Source organism: Castanea sativa, chromosome 5 (assembly GCF_040712315.1).
Source record: "Castanea sativa cultivar Marrone di Chiusa Pesio chromosome 5, ASM4071231v1".
NCBI lineage: Eukaryota > Viridiplantae > Streptophyta > Magnoliopsida > Fagales > Fagaceae > Castanea > Castanea sativa.
In genome coordinates, this window is record NC_134017.1 from 72,282,124 (window position 1) to 72,302,953 (window position 20,830).

A 20,830-nucleotide genomic window follows, 5' to 3' on the forward strand; every position below is an offset into this window, starting at 1 on the left:
GTATTGGATTTAAAAATCCCCCAAGTATGTATAGCTTAATAATAACAAGATTAAAAAATGCCTCTCAAAGCATTAACTAGCTAATGTTTATGGTACAGATGTCTTTTAACAAATTTAAGAATGAGGAGGGGCACTTCAAATTAAAATTACAGGAAGACACAGGCAAATATAGACACTCGACAAAGCTCAAGACTTCAGTTGCCAGCTCCTTGAAGTACTGGTGAAACATGTTGATATACCAACAGGAAGAACTAGCAGAGATAGACTTCAAAATGGCTCAGATCATATATGAACAGGAAATTCTTCAATTTTTCAAGTAAGAATTTGTTATGATTGTCTATCAATTATTTCCAATTAATTTAAACCATTGTAAATAGCTCATTGATGGTGGAAAGGCCTAGGTCTGGCTAAACAGTTGAAGCTTGCCAAAAACCAACCACTTAAATGGTACATGTGGACAACGGCTTGCCTCACTGATCCAAGCTTGTCAGACCAAAGGGTTGAGCTCACAAACCTATATCTCTAGTTTACATGATAGAAGACAACTTCGATGTTTATTATGGAACACTAGATGAACTCACTCTCTTCACAAACATAGTAAATCAGTACGTGTCTATTGTAGAACAGTATAACTTGCTTTTACCATTTCACATGCTCAATTACAACATCTCTTTGCACGTAGATGGGAATTCGCAGCTACTGAGCAATTACTTGACTCCTTGAAGATATGTTTCATTGCTCTTAATGGCATTACTAACAAAATCAGCTACAAGGTCTATAAAAAGAACGGACGGAACTATAGACTCCCTAAAGAAGGTGATATTTTGACAAATGATCAACACCAATATATTTTACAAGTCAACATTCAATTTTGAAATCAATTACTCATGCTATACCTCAGAGATTGTTAATCGTTACAGTGGGAAAGATTGTGTAATGCCTTCCTCTTAGAAGCACAATGGTTTGCTTCTGGGAACTTGTCAAAGGCAGAGGAGTACCTGAAGAATGCCCTTGTTAGTACAGGGTTGCATGTGGTGCTAGTTCACATGTTCTTTCTTTTGGGTCAGGGTATTCTTAAGGAGACTGTCAATCTTTTGGACAACAGTCCAAGCATACAGAAACAACTGTTGGGCTATGGGATGACATTGGAAGTGCCCAGGTAACATTACATTCACATGTAGCCACCCATGATTTATCACTATTAATAAGGAAGTGATTCTACCTATAGATATCAAGTGGCTTAAAGGACAGTGGTTATTGATTGTTCTTTCCTAGGACCATATAGCAAGTCAACAACTCATATAATTTTTGTTAGGCAGTCAAGAGTGAGGTAAGAGTTTCCTTAAAAAAAAAAATTTGACAAACGAAAATTTTGTAATTGATATGTTCTGCAACATCTAAGGTTAATCAATCATTAACAAAGCTAGTATTAACCGCAGGATGAGAATCAAAATAGACACAATGGATCCTACATTGAGTGCTACAGGAAAGAACATCAAGGCTTCAGTTGAAGATGCACAAAGGCATGTTATCAAAATGATTTCAAACACATGGAAGCAACTCAACAAGGATTGCTTTACCCCATATCTGTTTCCAGCATCTTTTATAAAAGCTTCTCTTAACACTGCAAGGATGGTTCCTATGATATACAGTTATGATAACAACCCCTTCCAAATTCCAAATCTTGATAAGTACATGAAGTCACTGCTCACTGCTGCAAGAAATTCTTTAAAAAAAAAATTAAAAAAAAACAGAAGTTTCAGTTTCTATGAAGTATAGCAATTTTACTTTTTCAGAACCAATGGAAGATATGAGGAGGCGTGTAAAGTAGTTGGCAGTTGTCAGCTACTTGGACATGCAATACCCTAAATTTTAAGTGCTTTAAAATTTTTATTTTCCGGAATAATAAATTAAATGATTATCCTAACTCTAGTACTAACTTGAAAAGTAAACATTCCAACAACTGTCTACTAGGTGAGAAGAAGAATAACATAGAAAAAAAATTTAAATGCCTTATTTATTGACAAATAATTTTTATTTCATTGTAGTTAAAAAAATCAAAATCAATTTTCCAGCAATATAGATATTTAAATTCATTGAAGATTGAATAGCGTACAAATGCCAAAATAACAAGGCTAAGATAACATTTTCACATCATGGTAAACCTGGTATCAATATTACAATCCTAGTCCAGCAAAGTCATCACCATCAGCCAGGGTTATACATATGCAAAATCTCAGAAAGAGTACAAACAGAATTGAAAAGGCAAAATCAAAAGAGTAACTACTTGCCCAGAGGCAATTCTAGTTTGAAATGGAAATACTTATTTGACTTCCCCAGTTCCACAAGCTCCTTAGCTTTTTCAATCTCTGTCTCCTTGACCAATCCATCTACCACACGCCTCAGTAAAGCTATATCAATGCGCAACCTTTGTTTGATAACCTCCACACATAGCTCATGAGCCATATCAAAATCACCCTCTTCACAAAGACATGGAATGAGGGTCATATAAGTAACCCAATCAGGACTACAGTCATTTTTTCGTATTTCATTATACCACCACTTTGCTTCATCCAACTTCCCATCTTTGCAAAACCCTTTAATTAAAGCATTATAACTGATCACATCGGCTTCAATTCCCTTGCTCCCCATTTCATCGATCAACTTCACTGCTTCTAGTATCCTGTTCTCATTAACCATTCCTCGCAACCTTGAATTGTAACTTCTAATATTATGAACAACATTCTTTCTCTCCATCATAGCCCATATCTTCTCTCCTTCCGAAAATCGGCCATTACTATAAAACCCTTCGAGCAGAGTATTGAATGTAAATGAATCAGGCTCCATCCCATTCTTCTCCAACTCATCAAACATTGAAAGCGCAGTGTCCAAAGAACCCATCTCACAAAATGCCTTAATAACAACATTATACGAGACCAAATCTGCTTCTATTGACAATTTGGGCGGTAATCCTCTAAAAATCTCATCAACTTTATCGAATTTCTTCGAGCTAACACAAGCAGCCAAAAGGGCATTGAAGGACTTAACAGTACGAGGACAATTCAGGCCAGGCATTTCATCAAACACCTTGTGGGCATGATCAAACATGCCGGCTTTCCCATACAGGGAAATGAGACGGATGGCAAAGCCTTCAATGGCGATTTCTGGGTACTTCTTCTGGGCCTCTAGGATCTCTTCGATCATGGAGAACTTCTTGGCAGTGGCGAGGCGTCGAACCGTGGACTCATAGATGCCGTGCCTGGCTCGAAAACGGTCAGACTCGGAGGATTTCTTGAAGCTGTCGACAGTTTTTTGGAGTCTACGCTCTTTGGTTTTTGCGTTTCTGGCTGCGGCTTTGACAGTGTTGGTTTGTGTTGCTGTAGATGCAGCAGATAGAGAAGGGGTGAAGATGCCATGGAGGCGACGGTAGAGCTGGGAGGAAGACATACTGTTGTTGTCAGTCTAACCGAACATAGTAGTTTCTACCTTTTTAGGGTTTAAGGGTTTTACTTATGCCACTCTTTGTGTCTAAAGAAGTTCATTTCATTGTTATGAATTTATGCAATGTGATGTTTTTTAATGGATATGAATATGATGAGAGGCTTAGGGTGACTAAAGAGTTCCGACTTTTTCACACCGTTCATATAAATTAGCTAAACCTAAATCCCATAATATGAATATGATTTTAAATAATTCAATATTTCGAAAATTACGTGTTCATTATAAAATAATTTCTGGTCATTTCAAAACAAAAAGGAAAATAAATCTTAAAACATATATTTAATTGATATTGGGTATGTGTCTCATAATCTATTTGTTTATTATACATTTTTTTAACATAATTCAATATATTGGGGAGGGAATATTTGAACATTAAATATTTTTCTTGAAAATACTGAGATGTATCCGTTAGAAATACCAAAAAGTGTTAGTTGAGTTATAAAACTCTTGATGTTTATTAGACACTCAAACATAAAATTTTAAATAACTTTAAATAAGCTTATTCTCGACTATTTATATGTTGTTTAAGAAATAAGTTATGAAAAAGTATAATTGTATTTAGTAAAAAAATATATATTCAAAAAGTTGTACACAATACATTAACTAACAACTAATAAAATAAAATAAAAGACCAAAATACAGTAGGAGTACCTAAACCTTAGGCCATATAGGTAATTTTAGATCCTAAAGTAATCATCTTTATAATCCTTAAAAAAAACATAAATTGACCGCTATTAGTCTTTAAAAACAAAAAATAGTTGATCCTACCTTTAACAAACTTAAAGTGATCACTTTTAGTTATTATGGAGTAATTATGTGTCAGTTTTTAGTTTGGTCACATCCAAGAGATTAAACAAGATTACTTTAATCTTGAAGGATTAAAATCATTTTTAGTCTACTTCAAAAACCAATGGTGTGTACACACACACCCACAGATAGGGGTGGCAAAATTTGACACGACTCGCGAACCCAACACGACACGACACAAAATTAGCAGGTTATGGGTTGAGACTTAACGGGTTCATGTCATATTCGGGTTGACACGGCTAACCCGTTTAATAAACGGGTTGGGTTAGTGTTGAACACATAGAACCCGTTTGACCCGTCTAACCCGTTTAATTAAATGACATTTTACCAATATACCCTTCAAACTCTAGGTATATAAACTTATTAGTTGTTGTGATTCATTTTCTTTGACATATTGTGATTGATTATTTGTGATATTGTGATATACTTTAGTTTTGAATGATTATTTTTGATGCAGTTACTCATTAGTTTTGAATTTTATATTAAAAATATTTATTCATTTGTTTTTTCATTAATTTTTATTTTTCATTTTAATAAAATTTGATAAACAGGTCGACACGACTGACCCGTTTAATAAATGGGTCGTGTTAGGGTTGAGAAATCTTGACCCGTTTAATAAACATGTCGGGTTAATGTTGACCTATGCAGTCAAATACTCATGACTTGACACGACACGAACCCAACACGCGAACACGAATTGCCACCCCTACCCACAGATATATATATATATATATATATATATATATATATATATATATATATATATATATATATATATATATATATATATATATATATTAACAAAACCTAAGTTAAGAAATCCTATCAAAAAAATAAAAATAAAAACTAAGAAAAACAACACTTCTATAACCTTTAGTGTACATTTTCATTATTCAATAGAACACTTATTAATTGTTTTTCTTCTTTTCCTTTTTAATGAAAAAGGGCAAATGCCAATTTGATCTTTAATGATTGTCCCATTTAAGTTCTGAAATTTCAAATTCAGAAATCGAATACTTAAAATTTGAAAAATGATTCAATTAATCTGCAATCTAATTTGGACAATGATGTGTCATGTAATGCAAAATTTCTCACAGAAATGTCTTTAGAAGAAGTGTCTTTGATTTCTTCTTGAAATGATATTTATAACTTCTTGTAGGTATCACATAAGAGCAAAAAATATTCATGTGTGTGTGTGTAACTCCTAAGGCTTCATCGCATATTCGTAGCTGTTTGAGACTATTCAATAATTTATAGCATCCGTTTGAATTCACCAACAAATTTTATTTACCAAACTAAATTCACATCTCCTAATATGTCGAATGGAGCTTAACCAGGAATAAAGCACAATTTGTTTAGGATTTGGATGCTGATTTGAATTTGATCATGAACAGGCAAAGATAACACAAATCTGATCACACTTAACAAGGTCACACAAGGGTTTTGCATAATAACACGTTAAATTAAAGGCGTGATTTTACTAGGCTGGCTAGCCGCCCCTTGTGCAAGGGTCCATGTAAACCATAAAGCCATACATTCATATGATTCGCTACCACATAAACCAAATTTGAACCAAACAGTAACTTGGGGGGAAAGAAAAACTTAAACAGTGAATAGAAGCATGAGTTAAAACAATAAGAAAGATATCAAAGAAGATTAACTAGAACGGAAATTCACTATTCATCTAAAAGACATTTCAAGCTAGACTGGAAATAATTATTCAACCTCCCCTGCTACTCATAAAAGACATTGCACTACTCAGCTGAAGGCTATTCATACTAGGACAGTAAAGCCATTACACTACTCAGCTGAAAGGCAATTCAGACTAGGACAGCAAAACCATTGCACTAAGCAGCTGTAGGCAATTCTGACTAGGATAGCAAAACCATTGCACTACTTAGCTGAAGGCAATTTCAGGTGATAACGACGATAACTATTTGTCTTCCCAAGCTCCACAAGCTTCTCTGCCTCCTCCATTCTAGACACCTTAACCAGTCCATCCAACACACGCTGCAATACTGGACCATCAACAAGGATCTTTCTTTTGAAAATTTCATTGCACAGTTCGAAGGCTAGGTCCAAATCACCCTTCTCACAGGCAAAAGGAACAAGTATTTCGAAAGTCTTTCTATCTGGGGCACACTCACTCTTCTCTATTTCATTGTACCACCGCTTAGCTTCATCCAAGTTCTCCTCATTAACATACCCTATAATCAGAGCTTTGAAACTAAACACATCAAGTTTGACTTCCTTAGCCTTCATTTCTTCAACTAGCTCAACTGCCTCTTGGGTTTTTTTCACAATGGCCAATCCAAGCAACTTTGCATTGTAACTCCTACTATCAGGAACAACATTCTTCTTATCCATTCGACCCCATATCTTTTCACCTTCCAAAAATTGACCCTCTGAGTATAATGCATTCAAAAGGGTATTGAATGTAATCAAATCTGGCTCCACACCCTTCTTCTCCATCTCATCAAGCATCAAAACCGCAGAATCAAACGAACGCATCTCACAAAAACCCTTTATAACCGTATTATATGAATACAAATCCGGCTCAATCGACAACTCCTTTGGCAATTCCTTAAAAAGCCCATCAACCAAAGGAAATTTCTTGGAGTTCACACATGCCCCCAAAAGGGCATTGAAGGACAACACCGTGCGAGTGCAATCCCGTTCAGGCATTTCATCAAACACCTTCCGGGCGTGCTCGAACATGCCCGATTTACCATACAATGCCACGAGTCGAGCGGAGAAGCCTTCTTTGGAGATATTTTTATACTTCTTTTGGTCTTCGAGGATCTCTTCGATCAATTTGAAGCATTTAGCCCGACCAAGGCGGCGAACCGTGTCTTCATAAATGCCAGTTCGGGTGCGGAACCGTTCGAGCTCGGAGTACTTCTTGAACTTCTCGACGAGGCGTTTGAAGCTGCGTTCTTTGTAGAGATCTTCGGAAATGGCTTTGATGTTAGTTGCTGTGGAGTTTGGTTGGAGAGAGGTGGAGAAAGAGCGGCGTAGAATGCGTGAGAACGACATTGTTTTTTTTTTTTTTTTGGGGTTGTTGAGAGGCGTTCGGGGCTTTAGGAGGAAAGTGAGAGTGAAAGTAATGAAGATTGAAAGCAAGACCTTTGCTATTTGGCTTTTAGGAGGGTTTAAGGTTGGGGGTTTGTGTATGTGAGCATAAAATAATAGGTATTGTCACTTTTTCATTAGTTTTAACAAGTCATTTGAATTGAGTTAGCTCAACTGCTTCCAAAAAGAAATTTAGAATTCAATTTTGACTTACACTAAAAATCAATCTGCATTTTGATCTAATAATAAAGAACAATCAACATATAGTGAAGCCATAAATTTGAAATATTGTCATATTTTAAAAATAAAAAATAAAAAGACAAACAAACAAAAATAATGTATATTACGAAAAGCCTTTAAGCTCAATTGGAACTTCCTAATTTTTCTAACATAAATGTTTAGGGTTTAAATAATTAAATCTCCCCTCTTATTATAACTATTGAATTTTGAAAAAAATAATTGATGATGCAAAGAAAATCAGTAGGTTGGATGCTTCGGGCTTGAAAGGACTACTTGCTCTCTCGATGGCCTGAAAAAGAAAGAAGAGCGATCAAAGGTGACCGGGGTCGCTGGCCAAGAACCCTCCGATGGCAAAGTTAGTTTTCTCTCTATGTTTTTTTTACTTCTCCCAAAAAGTTGAAACTCCAAAAAACATAGAGAGAAAACTAACTTTGCCATCGGAGGGTTCTTGGCCGGCGACCCCGGTCACCTTTGATCGCTCTTCTTTCTTTTTCAGGCCATCGAGAGAGCAAGTAGTCCTTTCAAGCCCGAGAAAATCAATAGGCTGGATGCTTCCGGCTTAAAAGGACTACTGGTTTTCTTCGCATCATCAATAATAATAAAATGTATATTTGATATCTATACTATTATTTAAGGGGCTTCTTCTATCTGAGCCGGATTGTTTTTTTGGTTCCAAAATACCCTACACCCTTAGGTTTAAGTAGAGGCAAAACTAAATGATAGTTTGGTAAAAATACATGTCTAACTTGCACTAAAATATTGCCTACAAAATAGGAACACTCTTCCACTAACCCACTTCTTCAAAACAACTATACATTTATTTTTTTTTAAATAGAAAAATAAGTTAAACACCCCACGTTTATCCAAAAAAAAATCTAAATATATATATATAATAAAAATAAAAATAAAACTAAAAGACAATCCAGTTTTTTTTTTTCTAAAATACCCTTACATTCCTATGTTTAAGTAGAGATAAAACTAAAGGACAATCCAGTAAAAATACAACCCTAACTTCCACTAAAACATTGCCTAAAAAATAGAGTCACTTTCCTATTGATTTTCAAATTTATTTATCCACTTATAAATTAGATTCTCAAAATAAAAAGTATATATATAATAAAAAACATAGATTTTTTTTTTTTTTTTGTTGCTACTACCACTAAAAAAAAAAAGCCTCATCTCATGCGCGAAGCGCGTGTGATAAGGCTAGTACACAATAATTTTTTTAACCTATTGAAAATTATTCTAAGGAATTATTTGTAAAAATATTCTAACACAAACAAGTGTATATCAAATATTGTTGATGCCCACTTGGCAAAAAGGCCCAATAACAAGAAGAAGCCCAACAATAGAAAAAGGGTGAAGGAAGAAGAGTTAGTAAGGTAAGAAAAAAATTATTAAGTCCGAATGACAAGAATAATGGTCCACAGACCTATAAAGCAATAAGAAGGCCACAAAGAAAGCAAACTAACCCAAGGGAGCCCAGAGGAAAAAATAGTAAGCCCATGGGTATAATTAGAAATAGAAAACAAGCAAAAATGGGCTAAAGAAGCCCCAAGAAAGGAATTAGTAAATGGTATGGTAATTGGGTCAGGAAAGACCGAAAGATTTAGCAAAAATCCATGGGAATATAGGAATGGAATGGGCCAAGGATGCGCAAAGGAATGAAGCAGGCTGAGGATGCCCAAAAGAATAAAATGGGCCAAGGAAGCCCAAGATAGTATGAGAATAAGCCCAGTAGAAATATTTGGCAATGTGAACTAAGTAAAAGAAAAGGTACATGGCAGGCCCAAATGAGGCCTAGCAAGCACAAGTTAAATGATAACATGGCAGAAGTAACGGAGTGGCATAGCAGAAGTGTCAGCCGACCCACAAAGAAGGCAGGGGCTAGATTGAAGAAAGAAGGACCCATACTCGAGCAAAGCCCAGCCTAGGGAAGAAATGAAATGCAAAGAATAAAGACTCAATGACTCATTCATGCCACAAAGGGTTAAAAATAAGCAGTAGAATGCAGAGAAGGACCAGATAAATCCACAGGCAACGGCAAACGTATGAACGGCAGACAAGCCATGAACTCACATGGAAGTGGAGCACGCACAAGATTCAGGCACCACCCACTTGCACCCAGCCATTACAAGTGCAGTGGGTCATAGGTCAGAGGTAAGAGAGGGTATGGTCTGGCAGTGGGGAGAAGGGGAAATTCTATTCTAGGATTCCTACTCAAAACTCTTTGGGGGGAAATGTCCTGCTGGAATGACATACCACCCAAAAAGGGAAAATATGAGCTGAAATTACTAATTGCATGCCATAAGAATTAGTAAGAGAGAATACTTAATCCTTATCTAGATGGGAACGCCATGAAAGGCAAGAAAATAAAACAAAAACTCATTTGTCTAGGAATGGAATGTGAAGGACACCTACACCAGGCCAAAAGTAGTTGAGGGGTAAAACAATAAAACTCATCATGGCAGACAGTATAAAAAGGCCTTAGCTGTGCACAACAAGGAACAATAGAAGAAGGGTGGAAGAGTAAGAAGTAAGAAGAAACAAGTGAGAAAACAGCAAGAAAGAAAACATCGAAAAAATAAAAAGGGTAAAAAGAAAAGTGAGAAAACAAGAATGCGATAAGGCATGCATTAATAGGCTATTCCCTTCTCTCCCTCTTAATAGCCTACTCTCTAGCAAGTTAAAGGATTTAGGATTAAGCCATTTAGGTCCATTCCTTCAAAGTAAGCAATTTCTATGGCAGGATTTCCCCGTAAGATAGCTCGCATTAGAGACTGGTTCCCTTCTTGGATTTAATATTTTGAGGAACTAAGTATAGCAGACTAATCCCCCTTCCCTTCTTTTATTGTGATTGATTAAGCATTAATCTTAATTCTGCTATAATCACATAATTGTGTTTTCTTGTTGAGAAAATGGTTTAAATATCATCTTTTGTTAGCGGTAAACATATCTTCATTATCCCATCATATTATGTGCATGCCTCCTGCCATAACATTTTTGTAATAGTGCCCTCTGCCACAAACGAGTGATCAAGATCTTAATGAAGGGATTCTAGCTTGCGTAGAAGCTGGCTTAAGGTGAGTTTCAATCGAGCTAGTCCCGACTCTTCTACCTCAGAACTATTGGGCCACAACACGACAAGAAACAGTCTAGCCCAAAAATACAAAAAGGCCCACCACAAATACTAAATAAGTTTATTGTGGATTCGATTATCAAAAAGTTTATTGTGGATTCTATCACAAACAAATTTATTAATCACATATACCAAATCTAAAACAATATTAAACCTCTAGAATCCTTTAATAATGAAATCCTTCATGACCATCATGTTGGCATGAACCCAAAACCTTTGGTACTCTAAGAAACTCTTTTATAGATGTGTTGCAATAAACTCCCTAGAAGTAATCTTTGTGGTTTCAAAACAATTTTACAAAGTCACTCTCTTTGACATTACAAGATAAGTTGGTTGAATCTATAGATTTTTTTTAGTTTTGAAACAGCACAAGATTTTTTCTTTTTTAATTTTTTTTTCTTTGCTCTTAAATGACAACCTTATTCTCACTTAAAATTGTGCAATGTGTGATTTATATAGGTAAGTTAAAAAGCCATCACAAATCCTTCTTCAAATAAAATTAGAATTTTCTTTCTTGTGGTTTCACTAGAAAGAGCCCTAAGCGAGAGACGGGTGAAATCTTAGCACTTCAATGTTTAACTTTCACTTGAGCAAAATTCTTTGGGGCCTATTTGGATTGAGGGGAGAAGGAGAGGGAGTGGAGAAAAATAGAATAGAGTTGGTTGAAAATTGGTTAATTCTAAGCCAAATCTACTCTACTTTACTCCCCATTCCTCCCCTTCAATCCAAACAAACCATTAGTGTTCCATTTCTTTAAGATCTTTAATGCAACTCTTGATAAACTTCTACACAAAATCAAATGCAACCAATCCCAGTTTTGAACACAAATTTTGTTAGGGAGTTAACGCACCGTTGAAAAACTATCGAGGAAATTTATAACGTGTCTCCCCTACACAGCATAAACTAAAAAATCAGCTTCTTAACTTCTCTCCAAATTGCAAATACTCTTAATAATTTTCTTCAGATTGAAACATTTTGCTAAAGCAAACCAGCAGATTATGCCTTTATATACGCCAATGGATTTGACGGTGGTGGAGTTGGGGTGGAGAAAGAAAGACAGAAAAAGAGAGTGAACGATATTGTTTTGGGGTCAAAAGAGAAATGACAAAATGAAATATTGAAGTATTGCTGTTATTGAGAAAACAGTTACCAATTCACTTTTGGATTAGTATGAAATTGTTCTAGAAAATAAAGGACTCTATTTGTATTTAGGAAGAATGTGGTGAAGTACTATTGCTGTGATTAGAAAGGACTTCAGTGTACAAAAAAAAACAAAAACAAAAAAAAACAAAAAACAAATATACAAAAACAAAAACAAAAAACAAAAAACAAAAAGGAAAAAAAAAAAAAGTATGGGCTTTTAGGAGGGTTTAAGGGGTGTGATAAATTAAACCTCATACATTTAAATGTTTCAATTTGAACTCCATATTTTTATTATTATGCTAAACACTTGAAATTTATGAAACATTTGACTATTTGAGATCATATGTGAGGTTTTGTTTGGCATATTTATAAATGGATGGGGTTTAAAGTGATACATGTAAAAGTATGAGGTGTAATTTGTCACAAGGATAAAATTATGTTTATTTTTTTGAACTTTTCCCAATTTTTTTTTCTTGGATTAACTATCATATTACATTTTCATTAGACTTAACAAATCATACATGTTTGTAGTAAAGTAAAAAGAAATGATCGAACATGATAAGGGAATTTGGAGATAAGATGAATATGAAACTTAGTTCTTCAGGTGATCATCCTCAAAATATTATGGATTTGATGAATATATATATGAATATATATATATATATATATATATATATATATATATATATATATATATATATATAAGGGCGTTTTATCTTTTTCTTTGCAATTCATTGACATGGTTGGATGCCCAAAATCCCTAACCGTGCCGCAAGATAGAGAAGACTGGTAGGTCAGTCAAATCGGTTTAGGCTGGTCAATGCGATTTGTCATGTTGGTTGGGCCAATCTACATAACACTATATAGAAGATATTTTGTTTAATCAATAATAACCTATTATTTAATCTACAATGTGTCCCATAAGCTTTAAATTTTAAACTAAACAATCAGCTTCTTAAGTTCACTCAAAATTGCAAATAGTCTTCTGTTATACTTAGTTTTGGTCAAATGGAAACATTTTGCTAAAGAAAGAAGGCAGATTATGTCTTTATGTACTAATTGTTATGACTTTTTGAACTTCTTGATCGACAATGTATTGCAGGGCTTAGTCTTTGTTGAGATGATGGGAGATGGTTTTGGTGATGGTGGAGTTGGGGCAGAGAGAGGCAGAGAAAGAAAGACCAAAGGAGAATGAAAGAAATTGTTTTGAGGTCAAAAGAGAAATGCCAAAGTGAAAATTAGGGGCATTAATTCAACTCATTCCAGAATTATTTTCTGGAAAACATAGCCACTCTTGATGAGCAAGAAATTGGTCTAGAAAATAAAGGAGTCTATTTGTATTTAGGAAAAATAATGTGAAAGTATTGCTGTCCTTAGAAAGGAATTCAGTTTACCATTAAGAGCAAGCCAAAAATTAAATGTACTATCATAAATATGAAAGGTTCTCGAAATATCCATTGGAAACGAAAGTGTTCACCATTCTCAAACCATCCACATGGTACACTACATGAGACAATCCACAGCCTCTAGCATTGTCATGGTGGCTTACTTAGCGGATAGAATTGTACTATTCTGGGGGGAGAATATATTCTTATAAGTTATAACAAACCCACATTCATTCGTACTTTCCAGTCAACAAAACAATTGGCAATACGTGTAAAGAAACAAAACAACAAGATAGCACAATTGTATTCACATGGTGATTAAAGAGCTAAATATTTTGGTTAGGAGACAGATTTGTGCTGTTTATTGAATATAGCTGCATATCAAGCATTTAATTATATAGCTCACTTTGACTCTAGAATGGAATATCAATAAACTAACACTGGTTCATTAGTATGATCCTAAATATGATAGATCCATCAATCAACATTGCAGTTTAGAGACAAACATGAGAAATTATTAGCCATTTCTTTTCTTCTATGGCTATAACTGACAATGCATTTCAACAACGCTCTCACTCTCTCTCTCTCTCTCTCTCATGTTAAATGAGTCCAGAAAACAAGAATTGTGCTTATTGTTAGAGGATTCCCAAAAACTGTAGCACCATCCAGTCTCTCTCTCTCTCTCTCTCTCTCTCTCTCTGAGACACACACACACACACACATGTTAAACTTGTGAAGGAGTTATATAATAATCATACAATCTCCTATCAAACTAGTGCAATAGCTCTCTCTCTAACTAGTGGAATCAACATTCATTTTCTCCACAAAATGGAGTATGTAGGCTCTGCCTTGGATGGATTATTCATAACAAAAGAAGGTAACAGCAGGGGAAGGGTTGGACGACGGAGGTACAGCAATGATGATAGCACAGAGTACAAGTCTAAGAATCTCCATGCGGAGAGGAGGAGGAGGCAAAAGCTCAGTGATAGGCTCCTGGCACTACGTGCATTAGTTCCTATTATCACAAATGTACCACTCTAACACCCTTAATATTCTATGTTTTTAAATTTCAAGTAATGTGTTTCACAACCATTTTGTTTTTGTTTACAAAAAATGGGAAAAGGGGATTTGAATTTAAGTTATCCTTCATGTGAGAACTAGACAATGCTACTGTAATACAAAGCTCTTGATCATAACGCTTTTGTTTACTCAAAAACATCATATGTTAATATATATGATTATTTTGCTTGTCTGTAGATGAACAAAGCAACCATTATCGAGGATGCAATTTCATACATTGAGGAGCTACAGAACAACGTGAAGGTTCTTCAAGGCCATCTTTACGAAATGGAAGCATCATCTGAAGAGGGAACATTGCCAAGAAGTGAAGAAATTGATCCTGCCGAAGAGATGAGGAAAAGTGGAATTCAGGTTAATCAAATACTAATTGATCAGTACTATTGGAGTCTTAGTCACATAAAGTTCTTTTAAGCATAATTGATAATTCCCTTTGTTGATGTTCTTAGGCAGAGGTTGAGGTCACCCAAATTGATGGGAACAAACTTTGGATAAAGATCATCTTCGAGAAGACAAGGGGTGGATTCACAAGACTGATGGGGGCCATGACTGCTTTTGGCTTTGAACTCATTGATACAAGTGTTACTACCTCCAAAGGAGCAATGCTTGTTTCATCCTGTGTTAAGGTTTGTAAAAACAAAAACTTTGGTGCCACCTTTCCAAACGTACTTTTTTTTAAAACCAATATATTCTTCTTTGTACTAGCATGGTATCAAAACAAACTCATATCTAACTATAAAATCAAAGTAGGTACATATATGCAATGGTAACAGACTTAGAACCAACAATTAAATCAAACTGCAATTCACTATCACAACGAACTGTCCTACACTTTCTGTCAGTTTTGCACATGTACTTTCATAAGTTTTAACTGATAATGCTTATTTATTGTAAACTTCTTGCACCTTTCAGGGAATTCATGGTGAAATAAATGAAGTCCAGCGCGCCAAGGAGTTGCTGCTACAGATCATTAATGGCATATAGAGCAATTGGGAGTATTACTGATCAGTCATTGAACTGACAAAATAAATGGGCATATTGGGTTGGTTTCTAGTCGATTTTCTGTTAATACCTTAGTTATTATGTTTGGTGGCATGTAAAACAAGGCTTATTTATGCATTACTAAGAACAAATGTTTGTCAAATCCACATGTTGGTGGAGAAAAGTTCATCAAGTAAACAATGGTCTTGCTTTCCGGTTGTGGATCACTACTCACTAGATCTCTATTTCATCAATTTAGGTTTCAAATACTTGATAATAAAATAAAAATTCACCTTTTTGTTTCATGTTTCTACTTGAACACATGACTTACAAGTTGCAATACATAGTATATTCCAACTATTGACATTTCTGGAACCTTAAAAATATCAGATGAAAAATTAGTTTTCTTTAGGAGCATTGCCATAAACTGGTTTTAAATCCAATTAACTGCAACACAGAAAGCATCGTTTAATGATAGTGACCCTGGTCTTTCACATATTTAATCCCGGAAAGTATAGTATTACTGTCTTAGCTTAATTGATCATTTGGGAATAAAAACATGTTCCCCTTATTTCTTTCTTTATTTAGTAACTCAAAGCAATAGTTCTTCTTCCTCAAAACTATAATTTTTAAATATAAAAAAATAATTTATGAAAAACATACTAGAGTTAGAGTTGTTCTACTAGGCACATAGAAATTTTAATTTTATTTTATTGATAAAAAAAAATGGTTTTATTTCAAAAGAAACTTGTAAGGATGTCACGAAAAAATGAGAATTACACTCACTCTCATAAAACTTTTCCGTAATTTCTATTAGCTTGACTATAACAAAATAACATTGTAGTGATGATAAGTAAAAATGTTCTGTCAAAATTTTTTATAGCGCTTTCAATAACATCTTATTAAGCAATTATTATTGCACGTATCTTATATATGAATTCTCCTCATAGTGTATGAGTTCCACCCTCGTAATGCGTTATACCTACTAGATAATGGGAGTCATACACTATAAGAGATAAAATGTATATATTCAAGGCCTAAGATACCCTCTCCTTGTCAAGAGTATTGAACACAGTAAAAGCTATATGTGAAGTTGCAAGAAGCATTACCGTGATACTTATAAATATTCAAGCCAAAAAAAGAAAAGAAAAGAGATACCAATAAATATGTTTGTAAATGATTTTGCAAAAGGCATTACCATTGACCTTTGTTACGATAACCTTAAAGTTGTGAAAGCGGTTGTGGTCGCATAAAAAGTATAAAACATTTTGAGAAGGTTCATTACTTTGCAGTTTGCACTACAATCAATCGTTGGAAGACTTGAAGCGAAGTTTTCTTTTAATTATTTTGGAATTTTCAAGATCTAAGGAAATAGAAAAACTATTAATTCTCATGAAAAATAAATAAATTGTTTTTTAAAAAGTAATTTCTATAAAATTATCTCAATTTCTTATATTTGGTAACAACTTTAAATTAGTTATAAAAAAAAAAAAAAAAATCTTCTAACTTCCCTTATTTAGCTTATTATGAAATAGAGTTTTGTTCTAAAAAAATTTAGTGGAAAACAATCTCTAAAAACAAGTCGTTTTTTTTATTAATCAAAGATAGTTTTCTTTTTACACATTTTCTCTAATACTACCAAATACTAAAAAACACGAAAAACTATCTTTACACAAGATTTTACATCCGTAGCATTTATTTATTTATGTGAAATTAAATAAAGATTCATGCAGAAAATGAGAGGGGGAAAAAAAAAAAAAGGAATGAATGGATAATTAAAAATTGTAAGGCCAGCACAGTTTGTTAAAATATCCAATTTAGGTGTTAAAATATCCAAGATAGGCAAAGTTAGTTTCTCTAACTCTTCCAAAAGAGACTGTAATGGCGTATTTAGAAAGAGAAAGCCCAAGAAAGAAATGGATTCAAATCTCTATCACCACTTGTATGGAAACAGACAATTGCAATGATCCACTTTTGGATAACAGTGCTTTAATTATATTAAATTTATAGTTTTTTTTTTTTTGAGAAGCTATTTGGTTTAGAGCTAATAAGTGATAATGGAAGAAGTACACAGCCTTTCGGCATAACAGTGATTATATCAGGTTGGCGTGAAAATGCAGATACAAACAATTATACACATGAATCAACTCGAAGTTCAACATGGCTATCACGTGCCACTTTACCAAGGACTCTAAGCTAAATGTGCCTTGACTAATGACTGGGAATGGCAGATGGCTTTTTTTTTTTTTTTTTCTTTTTTGATGGGGCAGATGGCTTTTTTATTAGAAGAATAAACTCCCAGATTCTAATGGTTTTTTTTTTTTTTTTTGAGTCTACTGGTTTTCAAAACCCGATACCTAATTAATTTCATATCATATGGTAATATTGTTGGTAGGATCAATGAAATTCAGAGAAAATGTAAATGAAAAGGTCTCTATATAAATATCTATATAGCAACTAACCATCTTCTTATGGAAAAAAAATCAACTAACATTCAATACACCTAGTAAAGACTTTTCATTTTCATATAATACATAATAAGTCATTAAATTCTTTTCAAGCCTAAGACTATCCAACGGCCAAGGTTACCCGCTTGAACCTCTCAAACATGTCAACAGAAATACGTGTAAAGATCCCATACTATATATATATATATATATATATATATATATATATATATATATAAGCGTTTGCCAAATTCATGGAGCAAAAAAAAAAAAAAAAGATGCTACGTCCACAATATTTTCACAACAAATCATAGGTGATTAGTTATTATTGGTTCAAATTTGAACTTAACATTAAGATTACTTTTTTGCCCTAACAATAACAACCAATAACAACCTGCCACTTAAGATTTGTTGTAAAAATGTTGTGGATATATCATTTCTCAAAAAAAAATGCCATTCACTTATCCTTCTTTTGTAGAGAACTGATGTTTACACTATTAATTATTTCCGAATATCGCAAAATAACAGGAAAACCTTGTCCATACTCCATATCATAATAACCAACAAAAATTACAGGCTTAGTATTAATGAAGGAAATAAAAAACAAAAAAACCAAAATTTCTTTAGATACTATCTAGTTAAAGAATCTAACGCTAAAATTCCGAAAATTTTGCAGCTTAATTTCCAAATATTATACCCAATTATCCATTTTTTACAGCCCTAAACAACATCTATGATCTGTACTCCAAATTTTCCTCTTCCAAAAATAAAAAATAAAAAACAAAAACAAAAACCCCAAAAAACAAAAAGAAAAATAAAATATGAGACAAACAAAAAGAAGAGAACTCCATCTCTCTCATAGGAAATAGTTATCTCTTATCTTTGAACTTGAACTCCCATATTCATCTTCCGGCTATTCTTCTCCAATATTAGGCCTGCACTCCACATTTAAATATAATGTTAATCAAATAGACAAAATTGAACAAAAAGAAGAAACTGAACATTTTAAAGTAATACTTTTTTGGGCTAATTACAACTTACCCCATGTGTTTGTGCCGAATTTAAGTTGCTTATATGTAGTTTGAAATTTAGCATTTTACACATATGAGCTCTACTCCATTAGGATTCCATGACCTAATCTCCATATTCCGTTAAAAACGCATTTTAATACAAATACATGACACAAAACAGATCAAAAGGTTAGGGTTTGAAGAAAAATTTTCATACTAAGTCAACTCTCCCTAAAGGAACTACCCATTTATCATAATCACCATTTGAACCCCCACCAAAGCTCACTTTGAATCACCACCAAGGCTAAATGTTTATTCTTGCTGGATTTCACGACTTCAAAGTCAGGGAGTGAAAAAAAAAGTGGTAACATTAATGGTTTTACTTGATTTTGGATTTAGTTTTTGACTTTTCTATGATTCTTGGTGGGTTTTGATCATTTTTGAAGAAAATGAAGAGAAAGAGTTGTATTGAGAAAATTGATATGGGTCTTGAATTTGGGTTAGATACCTTTTGTGTCTTGTCTTTAGTGGAGTCTAAGTTCTCTCTCTCTCTCTCTCACACACACACACACAAACCCAGCCAAGATTGTTGCTCTATTTTCTTTTATTTTCTTTCTTTGTCTTCTAAGCTAACATCGGAAGTTTGCTTCATTTGATATTTAATTTGTATTTGTTTGAATTTTCTTTTTTATGTAATGTTCATACGTCTTTTACAAAATTTTAAACCCTAGATTTTTGATCCATTTTATGTTATGTTCTTTAATTAAAATCTGTTTTCTTAACGGCAAATGCAAAGGTGGGTTACAGAATCCTAACAGAGCAAAGCTTAAAGTGCCATATTTCAATCCACAAGCACAGAGCAAAGCTTAAAGTGCCAAATTTCAATCCACAGACTTAAATTCAAGGTCAAATCACAAGTGGGTAAGATGTAATTAGGCCTACTTTTTTTTTGTTAAGAAATCATTTTACAAAATTTTAATCAGGCTGTTTAATCAATAGTACAAAGACACAATTTTCCAAAATTTTCCGATCGGGTTTCTCAGCAACCAAACAGAGTAAAAGTGCCAGAGGAAAGAACAAATTAACAGGCCCAGAAAGGGTTTCACCCAGATCCAAAATCAAATAACAATCCAGAAACCCAGCAAAAAAAAAATCAGAGAAAATTTTAGTACCTTGAGGCTTACAAACTGGAGGATCTTCAAACAGAGAAAGAGAGAGTTGTTTATGAGCAACACCAATATCAAACAAAATTAGCCCTGAAGATGGATCATTCACTATGATATCTTTCACCGGCAGCCATAGAAAAAGCTCTTCCTGACTCAGACCCTCCAACCCTTTAAGCCCACCAAAGCTGAGGTTAGCCCTGATCACACTATCAAAGTGTACTCTTGTCTCAAACTTGGCCAAGCATGGCTGGTCCAAATGAACCTCTAGAAGCCCATTTTGGTCTAGACTGTATGACTTTACACTGTCTGGGAAAAGCCCAGCCGGAAGGCCTTGGCTTTCAAGAAGGTTGTGGATGGAAGAGGTGGCTGTGAGAGGAAGATGGAGGAGAAGAAAGATGGTGAAGAAGGACATAGGTGTCAGAGACATTGTCACAGAGTTCTATTGGATGCACACTATGTTTTGTTTTTGTTTTTAGGTTTTGGTTTTAAAAGGGGTGTTTTATTTTTATTTTTTTCATTTAAAGTTTAAGTATTCAAGGTTATTATTGGAAGTGGGGGCCAGAATGTACTGTCTTTGTTATGGGTTGGCATGAGATATCGACCAAATTACCCTTTGCTTAATTCAGAGTTTTGTTAAGGAATTTGTATAAAATATTGTTTTGGTTAAGGGGAAAAGACCTTAATAGCCAAGAATTGGTGGAGTCAAATATGTTTCAACCGAAGAGTTTTATTGGTGTAATTTTATTGGAAGTAGTGGTAAATAGTGTGGTAAGTAGTTAAGATCTATTGGTTTAACTTCGGTGATTGTAAACAGTAGAAGACTTTTTCAACTTCAATATAATTGTGTTTCACAAAAACAAAA

The 20,830-nt window shown here is 34.0% G+C and overlaps 4 protein-coding genes and 1 pseudogene across 4 annotated transcripts; 2 read left to right on the forward strand and 3 right to left on the reverse strand.

Annotated features, from left to right (window-relative positions):
• Positions 1–1,779, forward strand: part of LOC142635739 ((3S,6E)-nerolidol synthase 1-like) — a 58,387-nt pseudogene extending 56,608 nt beyond the window's left edge.
• A 288-nt stretch (positions 1,780–2,067) lies between these two features.
• On the reverse strand, positions 2,068–3,549 carry LOC142633980 (uncharacterized). The gene has a single exon (XM_075808248.1). It carries the CDS (start codon positions 3,445–3,447, stop codon positions 2,284–2,286), a length of 1,164 nt encoding a protein of 387 aa, XP_075664363.1. The 5' UTR covers positions 3,448–3,549; the 3' UTR covers positions 2,068–2,283.
• A 2,346-nt stretch (positions 3,550–5,895) lies between these two features.
• On the reverse strand, positions 5,896–7,437 carry LOC142633850 (uncharacterized). The gene has a single exon (XM_075808098.1). The coding sequence runs from the start codon at positions 7,342–7,344 to the stop codon at positions 6,202–6,204; it is 1,143 nt and encodes a 380-aa protein (XP_075664213.1). The 5' UTR covers positions 7,345–7,437; the 3' UTR covers positions 5,896–6,201.
• Positions 7,438–13,945: 6,508 nt separating this feature from the next.
• LOC142633333 (transcription factor DYT1-like) lies at positions 13,946–15,560 on the forward strand. The gene is made up of 4 exons (XM_075807559.1): positions 13,946–14,316; positions 14,545–14,718; positions 14,814–14,990; positions 15,277–15,560. Exons 1-4 carry the CDS (start codon positions 14,116–14,118, stop codon positions 15,346–15,348), a joined length of 624 nt encoding a protein of 207 aa, XP_075663674.1. The 5' UTR covers positions 13,946–14,115; the 3' UTR covers positions 15,349–15,560.
• Positions 15,561–18,451: 2,891 nt separating this feature from the next.
• LOC142633682 (uncharacterized) lies at positions 18,452–20,449 on the reverse strand. Its single transcript, XM_075807923.1, has 2 exons — positions 19,975–20,449; positions 18,452–18,727 (listed from the first exon to the last, which is right to left on the reverse strand). Exons 1-2 carry the CDS (start codon positions 20,393–20,395, stop codon positions 18,669–18,671), a joined length of 480 nt encoding a protein of 159 aa, XP_075664038.1. The 5' UTR covers positions 20,396–20,449; the 3' UTR covers positions 18,452–18,668.
• Between the last annotated feature and the right edge of the window lie 381 nt (positions 20,450–20,830).

Bases quoted from the DNA above. Each gene is read 5' to 3' on its own strand.
- LOC142633980 (XM_075808248.1), bottom strand. From the start codon at position 3,447: ATGTCTTCCTCCCAGCTCTACCGTCGCCTCCATGGCATCTTCACCCCT.
- LOC142633850 (XM_075808098.1), bottom strand. From the start codon at position 7,344: ATGTCGTTCTCACGCATTCTACGCCGCTCTTTCTCCACCTCTCTCCAA.
- LOC142633333 (XM_075807559.1), top strand. From the start codon at position 14,116: ATGGAGTATGTAGGCTCTGCCTTGGATGGATTATTCATAACAAAAGAA. The intron at 14,317-14,544 runs GTACCACTCTAA...GCTTGTCTGTAG, and splicing joins TAGTTCCTATTATCACAAAT to ATGAACAAAGCAACCATTAT. The intron at 14,991-15,276 runs GTTTGTAAAAAC...TGCACCTTTCAG, and splicing joins TTGTTTCATCCTGTGTTAAG to GGAATTCATGGTGAAATAAA.
- LOC142633682 (XM_075807923.1), bottom strand. From the start codon at position 20,395: ATGTCTCTGACACCTATGTCCTTCTTCACCATCTTTCTTCTCCTCCAT. The intron at 18,728-19,974 runs GTACTAAAATTT...TGTGGAGTGCAG, and splicing joins TCCAGTTTGTAAGCCTCAAG to GCCTAATATTGGAGAAGAAT.